Here is a 12,584-nt window from a genome sequence, read left to right as displayed (position 1 = left end):
TGCTGCCATGTAGTAATTATCTGTATTTATTACTAATCAGCCTTGTATTGTAACATTTATATAATATATATTCAGTATATTGTGCATCGACCCTAAGTTCAGCAACTGACAGCAACACAGAGCATGTGCAGTGAACCAGCAGAAAAGAAGATGGGGAGCTACAGAAGTATCTTTGGAGGCACGGATCTTCCCTGGCAAATTGCTGTGGTTGCCTTTTACTGCTAAAAAATATGTATATCAAGACATTTACATAACGTTTATTTAGTATTATGCCTTATTTGATTGAGATCAGGTTCTCTGGCCTAATTCATGTATATTTATTCACATCAAATATTCCATTTATTTCTAAAATAAAATAGTTTCTGGCTAGCAAAGTGTCCTTCATTAATATGCAGTATACCACAAACTCTGTTTTGTTTAGTACATTTGTAGGAATGGGCTATGAATCTGCCCTTCTGTAGCTAAAATGCTTCAGGTTGCATGAGCAAGCTATTCTATTTATTGCCAGTTTAAAGATTTCTTGTTTGCTGTGCTGCAAGTTTGTCAAACACAACTCAATATCACAGTAGGATTGCTTCTTATTCATGTTTTCTAGCCAAACATGGGCAGATTTAGTTTGTGGTCTATGAGCAATTCAATTGACTTGTTTCAACAAACAATTCACCCATCCATGGTAAAAGAGATGTGAGGAGACTTTGGTCATATCTTTGCTATGTAGGCTGCAAGATCTCACATACAGTATATTCACTTTCACAGAAGGCACGTTCAGTGAATGATCTTTTAATGATGATTATATGACTGTACCATCCACTGACCAATTTCATTGTTTCACCTGTCCTATCTACTGTTAGCACGATTTTTTCGCAACAATATAATCATTGGCACTCCAACAATAAGTAGACGATTTTGTCCAATTGTGCCAAGATCTGTTGTTTCACATGACAGAATCTGCCTGTTTATTGCCACCTTTGTCTATAATGTATAACAGATAATGTCTTATGTTTTGTAAAGAATGACCATATCAAACCATTCTTCTATTTTTTTTCAGCTTCATTATGTGCACAGTACCTCTGGAGGGTCTGGTTTAACTAACCCACCTGTGGTGAGTACGGTTTATGCATACATTGGCACTCCACCAGCACAACGCCAGTTGTCCTGCCTAGTGTGGCGTCTGGGACCAACTCACTTTTTGGAGGAAGTCTTGACTTCTGCTAGTGTTGGTATCATTTATGAACTTGGACCAAATTATGTTGGAAGCTTTCAAGCAGTGTGTACTCCATGTAAGTTGTGCAAATAAACTTAAATTTACTTGTAAAATTGTACTCTTCTGTATTTGGAAATACTTATTAAATGTAATAGATAATTTGTCACCTGGAGCCTTAAATTGCATGTGTCAAAAGATCTTTAAAAGTATACAGACTTTTTTTAAACAAGACTCTTAATTATTATTTATTATTTTTTTTCTAAGGTAAAGACTCAAAATCTGAAACTGGCAGTCTATCCCTGGTGTCACTTGTGCCAGAAGAAAAGGTTTCCTTTGGACTCTATTCACTTTCAGTATCTTTACTTACTGTTGCAAGGATTCGAAAAGTTTATAACAAACTGGATAGTAAAGCCATTGCAAAGCAGGTATATTGTTTTTCGAAAGGGTTAAAATATACATAAACATACATACAAACCTTTTTATCTGTCTGGTCACCATTTCCTGCTAAACCTGCCAGTCAACACTCCAATACCAAACTCTTATTTTAGGTGTATAGATGACTTGTAAACTGAAATTGAAATTACACAATAAAGATGGTTTCAATATGCTAGTTTAACTACAGTGAATATTCTGTGAAATTTTGTGAAATCTTGATTGTATTATTTTTATTATGCTTATTTAGTAGAGATGGATTCCCTCCATCTCCTAGTTAGGTGTGGTTCCCTTTCTTAAACCAGTTCTGCTGACAAGTTGCCAAACTTTCTTGTATAATCATCTTTTTTAACATATCATATGCTCATCTGCATTTAAACCAACATCGTTCTAAATTTTGGCTGCTTTCTGCCTCAAAACATTGTCCATGTTTGGTGACACAATACACAGTTATTACAGTAAGTCAGTCACAGAGACAATAAGCCATTGACATATCCATGTAAATTACTAACTGGAATCTGCACTTGTTTTATAGTAACTTAGTAAATGTAATAAATGACACTTCCATCAAGTTCAATCTCTTTATAACTTGCCTAACTGCTACTTGATCCAGAGGAAGGTAATAACCAATCTGGAAGCCTCTTCAAAAAAAAAAATCCTTATTGTAACAGTAACTTTGTATTTTCTCCCTTGTTAAAAAGTCATCCAAGACTCTTTTGAAGTTCTAATATATCTCCTAGTACAACCACTTCATGGAGAGAATTGCACAACTTCACAGCTCTCACTGTAAAAAGTATTTTCTGCAAAACATGATAAACCTCCTTACTGAATGGATGTCCTTGTGTCTGGTGCAATGTGAAAAAGCATCTGAGTTTTCTTGATTCTTCTAAACAAGGATACTAAATCCCAAATTCACTTAATATGCTATTGATAGATAGATTGATAGATAATGAATGATTTTTTTTAGCTAAAATTGATTTTCTACAGATAAAGCCATAATTTGATAAAACTTCTTAAATCTCAGTATTTATCAAATGTTATTGTATTCAACATTCCAGACCAGTAATTATTTGGGCTTATATGGGATAATGCATAATGACAGCTTATACAGTGATAAATGTCAATGATATATATTTATTGAACTTTGATGGGATAAATTCTCCATTCCTATCTGATTCTAATCAAGCATGACACACACTACCTGAACTGTTGTTCTTGTGCTACAGTAACTGTAGTGTAGTTTATAAATATGGGATAATAAACTAAGGTTAGTCAGGTTGTAAAAATTTATAAATCAAACAATTTACACTATAGTTCAAATATACTATAGCTTTTTTTTATTTTTACACGGCCATACCTTTAAATAGAGATAAAAGAAAAAATAACGCTGCAGCACCTCTTTGTTGCAGAGTGAAAATTTTAATTTATTAGGTCATACAACCAGGCTGGAGATATCTCTTTTATCTCTATCTCGATTTCTTAAACAGAAGCTGCTTTACTGCACTCATGACTTGAGTACAAAATCTGTTATTGGTAAACCACTGAAAACTTAATGGTGGAGAATGTTTAGGATGAGGTCACACGTCATTTTTACATTGCGTTTTTAAACATGCGCTGTTGAGCTTAAAAACGCTCTACATTAAGCCCTACTGAAAATAATGCAATACGCACTATAGCAATTCCCACTGGGCGTTTGCGAGCTAACATCCTCCACAAGACATCAGTATTTGTGTTTTCAGCAGAAACGCCAATAGGCCAAGGAAACACCATATTATTGAACTCTATGGGATCTGCAGGTTTGGAAATAGACTTTGCTGAAATTCCGTATTTGTGGCGTAAGAACGCTGCGTATTGACAGGCTACATTTTGCATATAAATTACTTTTCCACTTTTTTTCACGAAAGTTTAATAAAATTCTTCCCAGCAGAATTGAGGGGAACAAGAAAAAACAGAAATGCATGTTGGGAAAGAAAACTGCATTTTGTAAAAATCGATACACAGGATATAGTATTAAATACAACTCTTGATAAATGGCAACTATAGCATGCAATACTTTAATCGCAATGCTGCACATACTATGGTCAGAGTCCCATTAATATTGTACTGACACACACTTCATAAAAGGTTCAATTGCAGTTCAGTATATTTATAAAGAAGCCAGTTTATATATTTCAATTAATGCATTGGGCAAGATATGACTAAATAGTTTTCAATCATTTGACCCCATCCGCTTGTAACATGGGATAATTTGTTCAAAATGACGGTGTGATACTGCTTATACTTGAACTGAACTGCTTGCTTTAAAAATAGATGGTATGCCTCTCAAACAGTCTCTCCATTCACCATTCGGCAGTTTAGACCTGAAGAAAAAAATTGCTGAATACTGCCAAATAACTGGAAAACCATTAAAAAATGAAGGCTGGTATGCGATATAAAAATGGTACATCATCTTTTACTGTAACTGATTGTAATGCTGGTGCTTCCCTCTGTGTAGGTGAACGCCTGTTATCTGAAAAAGAAAAAAACAAGAAAAATGGTTACTTCACAATGTACTTGAATATAATGTAAACCAATAAAAAAGTTTTGAAAAAAAAAAAAAATTAATGCTGATTGCAAACTGCTTCAGCATATCACTGTCCACATCTAAGGGTACCACCCAGCCGGTATTTAATTTTAGTATAAGATGGAATAATCAGTAACTAGATAAAAAGCAAATTACTTAATTTGAAAGGCACAAATAGTTTAAGCCATGCTTATCAATAACCAGTATTGGGGTTGGTTCAAGCTAGTGGCTAGTGACTCTCATTTGTGTAATATTTTAAGGGAATATTCAGCAATATTGAAAAGTCTCTTAGAAACTCATTTTTCCCTCTTTGGTAACTATGCCCAACACAAATGTTTTTGAATGAGTAATAGAAATGAATAATTGTGACATATGCAATTAATCTTTTAACAGAAAAAATGTGCTTGGAGGCTCTCATTAGACAGTATCACAGATTCATTATTTTCAAATGTAGTCATAAATGATTTCCTAATTAACAAAGTTATAGTTTTATATTGATGAGCTAAGTGTACCTAACACAACAAGAATTATTCATCAAATATTTTTTTTCCTCAGCCCTATGCTTATGATCTGTTAAAATATTAATTCAATGCTACTTTTGTTTACTCAGCTGGCCATATCATCTCACGAGAATGCCTCTCCAGTGAAGCTGCTGCACAACTCAGCTGGACATTTAAATGGACCTGCTCGGACAATAGGTGCTGCGCTCATTGGCTATTTGGGTAAGTGTCAGGTAACTGATGCAACTGATGCAAGTCCAGTTGAAGAACTGCTGATTTTCTAATTCATAATGAAATCCCAATTCAGATCTCCAACTGCATCCTTGCTATCTTTCCTGGGTGAATCTGAGATTCACTCATAATTTTGCTATCTAAGCTTGCCCCTATTTCAACTTTTATGATTGCTAACAATGGCAGGATGGAATGCCATCCTGAATTACATCATAGGAAAGTGCCTCTATGAGAAACCCACTCAGTTATAGTAGCTTTGCTGGGCTTGTGGTAATCTTTCAACTGTATTTTATGTTGTTCCCACATTTTTTAAACTATTGTACTGTATTGTTAAAATGCATATTACTTTGCATACAGGTAGCACTATATAAATAAGGACATACAGTGGTGCGTGAAGGTTTCTGAACCCTTTAAAATTTTCTATATTTTTATATGAATATAACCTAAAAAATCATCTGAATTTCAAACAAGTCCTAAAAGTAGATGAAGAAAACCTAGTTAAACAAATGAAACAAAAATGATTATATTTAGTCAAGTGTGAGATAATTTTTGAACTAATCGTTACATTGTTTATCCTGCCAATCAACTGATAAGGTTGATACAATTTAACATTCACAGGAATTCCTGTGAAAGGACCTTGTGTTTTTTAATCTTTTACCTTAGTCATTGTGGAATTTATGAACTTAAATAATTGATAATTGGCACAACAATCTATTTCACATTAGTTAATTTAATCACTTGGGGCTCGTATGGTTGTTAAATAATTAGCACAAAGCACTTTAGAACGTTATGTTTTTATCTTGATGACCTGTTATTTTAATAAGTCATATAAAAATTAATTTAATTATACAGAGAATTAATTAAGAAACTGATTTGATTAATCAAATTCATTGGGTGTTTTTTTTTAAAAAAAGTATCACAGTCAAAGAAATTATAATTGATGTATTAGAACCTTTAATGAACTGTAGTTTTATGAATTTGATTTCATAATATAATTTAGCACATAAGCATTTTGGTGATCTTTATATAGACAAGCACAAGTACTTTATAAGTTCCTAAGTAGTTATTGGCAGTAGTATAAACAGTTTTTAGTGATTTTGGAATATAAAGACATACATGGTTTTATTTTTCTTTCTTTCTTTTGAATTAATAAAATTCAGTGAATTGGTGATTACACCCCGCTGTGTCTTTTTTAAGGTAATAAGTTGCTGAGAGTATACAAACTTTCTGATAAGTTGATTGAGTCCATAATCTTTAGAGAGAGTTGTGTAACCTTTTTCAGCTTTATGGGCATCAACAACAATTTTCTGAGGTCACCTACTTTGTTTGAGCCATGATACACATTTACAAATGTTGTATGTGTGATTAGGCTTTGCTTTATCCCAGTTATTTAAATAAAACAGGATGTTCACTCATATCTGATTGTCAGAGCCGGGCCGCGCCGCACAGGCACCCTAGGCAAGCCGGCCAGACGCGGCATCGACTTAGCGTGAGGAGCAAGAGCGCAAAAAGTAGAAAAAAGCACAGAGAGTCTGGCACAGAGCGGACCGGACCGGGGGTAGGCGACAGAGGAGGTATGTGCCTGGCGCCCCCCAACTTTGCACACCAGGCACGTGCCTACTCTGCCTACACCTTGGCCAGGCCCTGTTGATCGTCATCCCATTGACTAAAAACACCAGACATTGATTTCACCTTCAAATTATATCATAATCTTAAGGATTCACATGCAGATATACATAGTAACATAGGAAGTTAGGTTGAAAAAAGACACATGTCCATCAAGTTCAACCTTTTAACTCTAACACTGCTAGTTGATCCAGATGAAGGCAAAAAACCCCATTGAAAGCCTCTCAAATTTGCCTCAGGGGGAAAACATTCCTTCCTGACTCTAAAATGGCAATCGGACTAGTCTAATACTAGACTAATCTATCAGCCTTTATGACTGATTCAGGGAGATAATTCCAAATCTTGACAGCTCTCACTGTAAAAAACCCCTTTGGAACCTCCTTTCTTCTAATTGAAACGGGTGACCTTGCGTCAGCTGGAAAGACGTACTGTTAAAGCATTAGAGAGATTGTTATATGATGCCCTTATATATTTATACAAAGTTATCATATCGCCCTTCTCCAGCGTGGCCAGTCTTTCCTCATAGCTAAGATTTTCCATACCTTTTACTAGCTTAGTTGGCCTTCTTTCTACCCTCTCTAATTCAATAATGTCCTGTTTGAGCACTGGAGATCAAAACTGTACTGCATATTCTAGATGGGGTCTTACCAGTACTCTATACAGTGGAAGAATGACCACTTCCTGCCTTGAATCAATGCCCCTTTTAATACAACTCAAGACCGTATTTGCCCTTGATGCTGCTGTCTGGCATTGCTTGCTTCAGGTGCATGACTTTGCATTTATCAACATTGAATCTCATTTGCCACTTAGCTGCCCAGATTGCCAGTTTGTCAAGATCCTGAAATTGATTGGACTGGATAGTTTTGTGTCATCTCTAAACACGGAAACATTACGTGCAGTACCCTCCCTGAAGTCATTAATGAACAAGTTAAATAAAAGTGGACGCAATACCGAGCCCTGAGGGACCCCACTAAGAACCTTATTCCAAGTAGAGAATGTACCATTAACAACCACCCTCTGTACCCGATCCTGTAGCCAGTTTTGTATCCATGTGCAATTGACTTCATTAAACCCAACAGACCTTAGTTTAGAAATCAGTTGTTTGTGGGGCACGGTATCAAATGCAAAATCCAAATAGATCACATCTCCTGCTCCCCCCTTGTGCAGCATCTTACTTACCTCATCATAAAAAGCAATCAAATTTGTCTGTCATGACCTATCCTTCATAAAGCCATGCTGATTGCTGTGCATGATGCCATTCACTAGGACAAAATTTTGGATGTGATCCCTTAACAAGCCTTCAAATAATTTGCCAACCACAGATGTCAAACTTACTGTCTTATAATTGCCAGGCTGAGATCGCAATCCCTTTTTAAATATTGGAATAACATGCACTTTTTTCCAATCCATATGTGTCATACCAGATGAAAGAGAAAATCAGAAATAAGGACTGGTCTAAAACCTAACTAAGCTCTCTTAGAACCCAAGGGTGTGTGCTATCTGGCCTTGGCCCTATAATGAGTCAGCCACTGACTAGATTGAGCTGAGCCATCAGTGCAGCTATGAAGTGAGCCTGGGAACTCTGACTCCTCTATTGTATACTCTGAAGAAAATAACTAATTTAGCACATTTGCCTTTTCTGCATCTGTTACAACCATACTGGTGCTATTATTTAAAGGAGCAACACTCTCAACCCGCGTCTTTTTACTTTTAATATACTCAAAAAAAAAATCGGATTAGACTCAGCCGCAATGCACACCTCATTAACTTTCTTTGCTTTCTGTTCTGTTTTACAAAATGTATTATAGTGTTTATATTTATTAAATGCAGCTTCTGTCCCTAAAGACCTGTAGTTTTTAAAAGCCTTTCTCTTCTTTCCTGTTTACTTCTTTATTAAGCCACATAGGGTGATTCTTAGGGGCACATTTACTATTGTTTGAATATCGAGGGTTAATTAACCCTCGATATTCGACCCTCGAAGTTAAATCTTTCGACTTCGGATATCGAAGTCAAAGGATTTAGCGCAATTCCTTCAGGAAGGATTTTAATCCATTGATTGAACGATTTTCCTTCGATCCCAAATTGCCTAGAAAGCCTGTATTCCTATAAGTAGCCAATTTGATGGTCGAAGTAGCCAAAAAAATACTTCGAAATTTGAAGTATTTTTTATTCTAATCCTTCACTTCAAGTAAATGTGCCCCTTAGTGTTTTTACATTTGCTCCATAAGGGAATAAATTGAGAACATTAATTATTTAATATTATTTTTAATGACATCCATTCATGTTCTGTGTTTTTAGCTGTAAACATAATGCCCAATCTCTGCTCTGAAGGGTTTTTGTTGCCCCAGTTTATATTGTTTTTTGCACCAGACATTAAATATCACATTATGGTCACTATTACCCACACATTTTCGCTATACGTTCTGGGTCATTAGAAATCACTAGATCCAGAATAGCATTTTTTCTGGTTAGCTTCTCAACAACTTGTGCCATAAAATTGTCATGCAAAAAGTTTATAAATTTGTTCCCATTAACTGACCTGGCAGAACTGTTGCTCTAGTCAATATCAGGGTAATTAAAATCCCCCATTATCATTACTTGCCCCAAACTAGCAGCCTTTTTTAGGAGGAGCTTAACCTCCTCTTGCTCACTTACATTTGGGGGTCTATAGCATACACCTACAATTAATTTGCTAGACTCTTTGCAATTGGTGAAGAACTCCACCCATAAGACTTATGCCCCCTCATTTTCTAACATAACCTCTTCCTTTATATTAGCTTTTAAATCCTGCCTAAGAAAGACATATACCTCCTCCTTTTCTATTGCCTCTGTCCCTACAAAGTATAGCCGCTGATATTAACTGCCCAGTCATGCAACTCATTCAGCCATGCTTTGGCCACACCAATCACATCATATTTTCCCTCCAGCGCCAGCATGTTATTGGATTATTTTTTCAAGACATGACCAAATGTAGTTTTTGTTTCATTTATTTCCCTTTTAGGACTTGTTTGAAAATATTGTATTTTAGGTCACATTCATATAAAAATATAGAAAAGGTTAAAGGGTTCACAAACTTTCAATCACCATTGTATACATATATATTCAAGGACATGGCCATATAAGAGGTTAAAGGTATACTTCACTAACTACTTTACTGCAAAATCTATGGTCAGACCTCCCCCCCTTGGGGCCTGTGGGTAAGTAGTTATGCCATTTTTATGTTCAGTAGCATTTCCAGGTCAGGGAGCAGTGGGCTGACTTCTAAAGCTATTCCTTTGTTCCCTTTATTGGTATAATAAGTCAACAATTTCTTTATATACACTTCCAAATTATGTGAGAATGTTTATATAACTAAAGAGATACTGACACCAGAAGTTAAACTCTTTTTTTTTACATCTAAAAAAAAGCAACTTATAACTTTGCCATAAAGTATTTACACAATGCTTTTACATTACCTGTCTGATGCCCCATGTTCTATTAGGTGGCTGCCATGATCTGTAGCATTTCCAGGTCAGGGAGCAGTGGGCTGACTTATAAAGCTACTCCTTTGTTCACTTTATTGGTATAATAAGTCAACAATTTCTTTATATACACTTCCAAATTATGTGAGAATGTTTATATAACTAAAGAGATACTGACACCAGAAGTTAAACTCTTTTTTTTACATCTAAAAAAAAGCAACTTATAAATTTGCCATAAAGTATTTACACAATGCTTTTACATTACCTGTCTGATGCCCCATGTTCCTGTATGAGGTGGCTGCCATATTTGTGCAGCAGGAGTCTGTTAGCATTAGAATCTCTAACTGACAGGCTGAGATGGGACAGTCAGGTTGGCAAAACAGTCAAGTTTAAAAATTTCAACTAACAATTGATTTCAGAAACAAACCTTTCAGCAGAAAACGATCAACACGACAAATATTTACAGTAACTATTAATGTACAATCATATTTTAAAAAGTAGTTTTTAGTGTCAGTATCACTTTAAGTACATTCTATATGTGTACAGTTTATCAAAAGCTTGATTGTTACTCTCATATCCATGCAATATTGCATGTGATGTAAATATATTTGTTATTTTACTTCTGCTATTGTTTATACAATGTTTGTTTTTTTTTATTCAGGTGTAAGAACATTTGTCCCAAAGCCAGTGGCCACCACATTACAGTACATAGGTGGTGCTGCTGCTATACTCGGCTTAGTGGCCATGGCTTCTGATGTAGAAGGACTGTATGCAGCTGTCAAGGCACTAGTTTGTGTTGTGAAGAGCAACCCACTGGCCAGCAAAGAGATGGAAAGAATCAAAGGTTATCAGGTAAAAGCCATCATAAATATTCTTCTAAAGATAATTCATGAAGCATTTTTTTACTGCTATTTTGTATTAATGATCTCATAATAGGTTTTAAATTGTTAGATGAAGTAACTATGTAGTAATAAAAAATGGATATTACAAAATGAAAAGCGCTTTTGGTGAATATACTGAGAAACTGAGGTTTATAGTGTTGGTAGGTGAAAAAATTAATGCATGTTTGACTTTCATAAACTATTTCAACCTCAAATACAGACATGCATTTTTCATTTAGATTTAACATTTTACGCCGTAATGCTTTTTTCCTGTACTAAATGTTTAGTTCAACTTCATATTATTTGTTTTTATTTAGTAGTAGGCCACAAACTGATTCATTTTGGTTTCTATTTTTAAATTTTTACAAGTTGTTACCAACCTTTTTGTTTAATAATGAAATAGTTTCCCCCCTCTCATGTATCGCAAAACAAGGCATTCACTTTATAAATGGAGTGTTCGTACATCAGAACGCAAAGTTTATAACTTAAAGAGAGTGCCACTTGTCGCTTCTACTCTCTCCCAACAGCTCTTCCTCCACCCTTGACCTCCTTCCATCTGATTTCCAGGCTCAGCACTTCCTTCCCATGGCACACTTTTCCTGTTTCACTCCCTCTTGGGTATCAGCCTTCTTCACTTCCCTCTCATGCAGGACTGGACTGAGATTAAAAATAAGCCAGATAGTACCAGATATCTGCCCCAAATGCAACCTAGCGCTGGGCATGTTTTTCATGTCTTTTGGGAATGCCCGGTCATCAAGCAATTTTGGTCGGAGGTTTTAATTTACATTAACGAGAGGTTGGCTCTCTCCAACATTCTCTGCCCAAAAGTATGTTTGCTCGGTGTTCTGGAAGACTCGGGTCTCTTCTCATACCAGCGGTTATGTTATCTCCAGTTATCGTTCTATGTAAAGAAAGCCATACTGTTAACATGGAAATCCACATCTGTTCCAGCATTCACAAAAGTTGGTCAACTTGTTGTCAAGAGGATACCTTGCAAAATTCAATGCAATTTGGGATACTTGGCTGAATGCTCATACTGTATAAATAGATATGACTCGCAAAGCCTATTTAGCTTTACTCTCTTTCTCTGTTCTACTCTTCTTTCCTTTCACCTAACCTAAAACATTAAATAAAAACCTGTAAAAAAAATAGGGCCTGGCATTTCAAGTACACAGATGCTCATACAGCCCCCTCAAGCCCAAAAAATAGTGACTATTTATTGCTTCTTACAGCAGCCTTCTGGAATTTGCAAGAGTCCACAGATGCAAGCGTGTTCTGCATCTCCAATCTGCCCCCCCACGTGATGCTTCACCTGTCTGTCTCGATCTCCCTCTCAAATCTTGTCCCCCCTCCTTCCCTCACCTTTCCACCTTCTCTACTCTCTTTAACCTGCAGCTGATGACTACCCATGACAGGCTAGATCACAAGGAACATAAAAAAGCAAAAGGAATACTTCAGAATGCACAAAATATATATTGTAAATAGACTATCTTATGCCTCTTTCTTAGTGTCAGACACTCCAATACTACTTCTCTTGGAATTCCTGCTGCACCAGTTGCCCACCTCCACACACAGAGTGTCTGCCCAGAAAAAATGGTGGTGCCTCTCGCACCATCCTCTGCGTGAATGCTCGTGACTGAAAAGTCACTTCCCCTTCTCCCTTGTTGCATCTCAAAGTAGTCTGAG

At 36.0% G+C, this 12,584-nt stretch overlaps 1 protein-coding gene across 7 annotated transcripts in view; it reads left to right on the top strand.

Moving 5' to 3' along the window:
* The window catches only part of LOC108704099 (WD repeat and FYVE domain-containing protein 3), a 453,243-nt gene that overhangs the window by 262,331 nt on the left and 178,328 nt on the right, over positions 1–12,584 (top strand). For all 7 annotated transcript variants that reach the window (XM_041579765.1, XM_041579766.1, XM_041579762.1 and 4 more), the window contains 4 exons: positions 1,049–1,280; positions 1,469–1,629; positions 4,810–4,921; positions 10,679–10,869. In XM_041579765.1, the coding sequence (XP_041435699.1) occupies positions 1,049–1,280; positions 1,469–1,629; positions 4,810–4,921; positions 10,679–10,869 (696 nt within the window). The remainder of the gene's footprint in view (positions 1–1,048; positions 1,281–1,468; positions 1,630–4,809; positions 4,922–10,678; positions 10,870–12,584) is intronic.

The sequence above is a fragment of the Xenopus laevis genome, chromosome 1S, assembly GCF_017654675.1.
Source record: "Xenopus laevis strain J_2021 chromosome 1S, Xenopus_laevis_v10.1, whole genome shotgun sequence".
In the NCBI taxonomy this organism is placed as follows: Eukaryota; Metazoa; Chordata; class Amphibia; order Anura; family Pipidae; genus Xenopus; species Xenopus laevis.
Note: the sequence above shows the minus strand (reverse complement) of the source record. Positions and strands in the feature narration are given on the sequence as shown.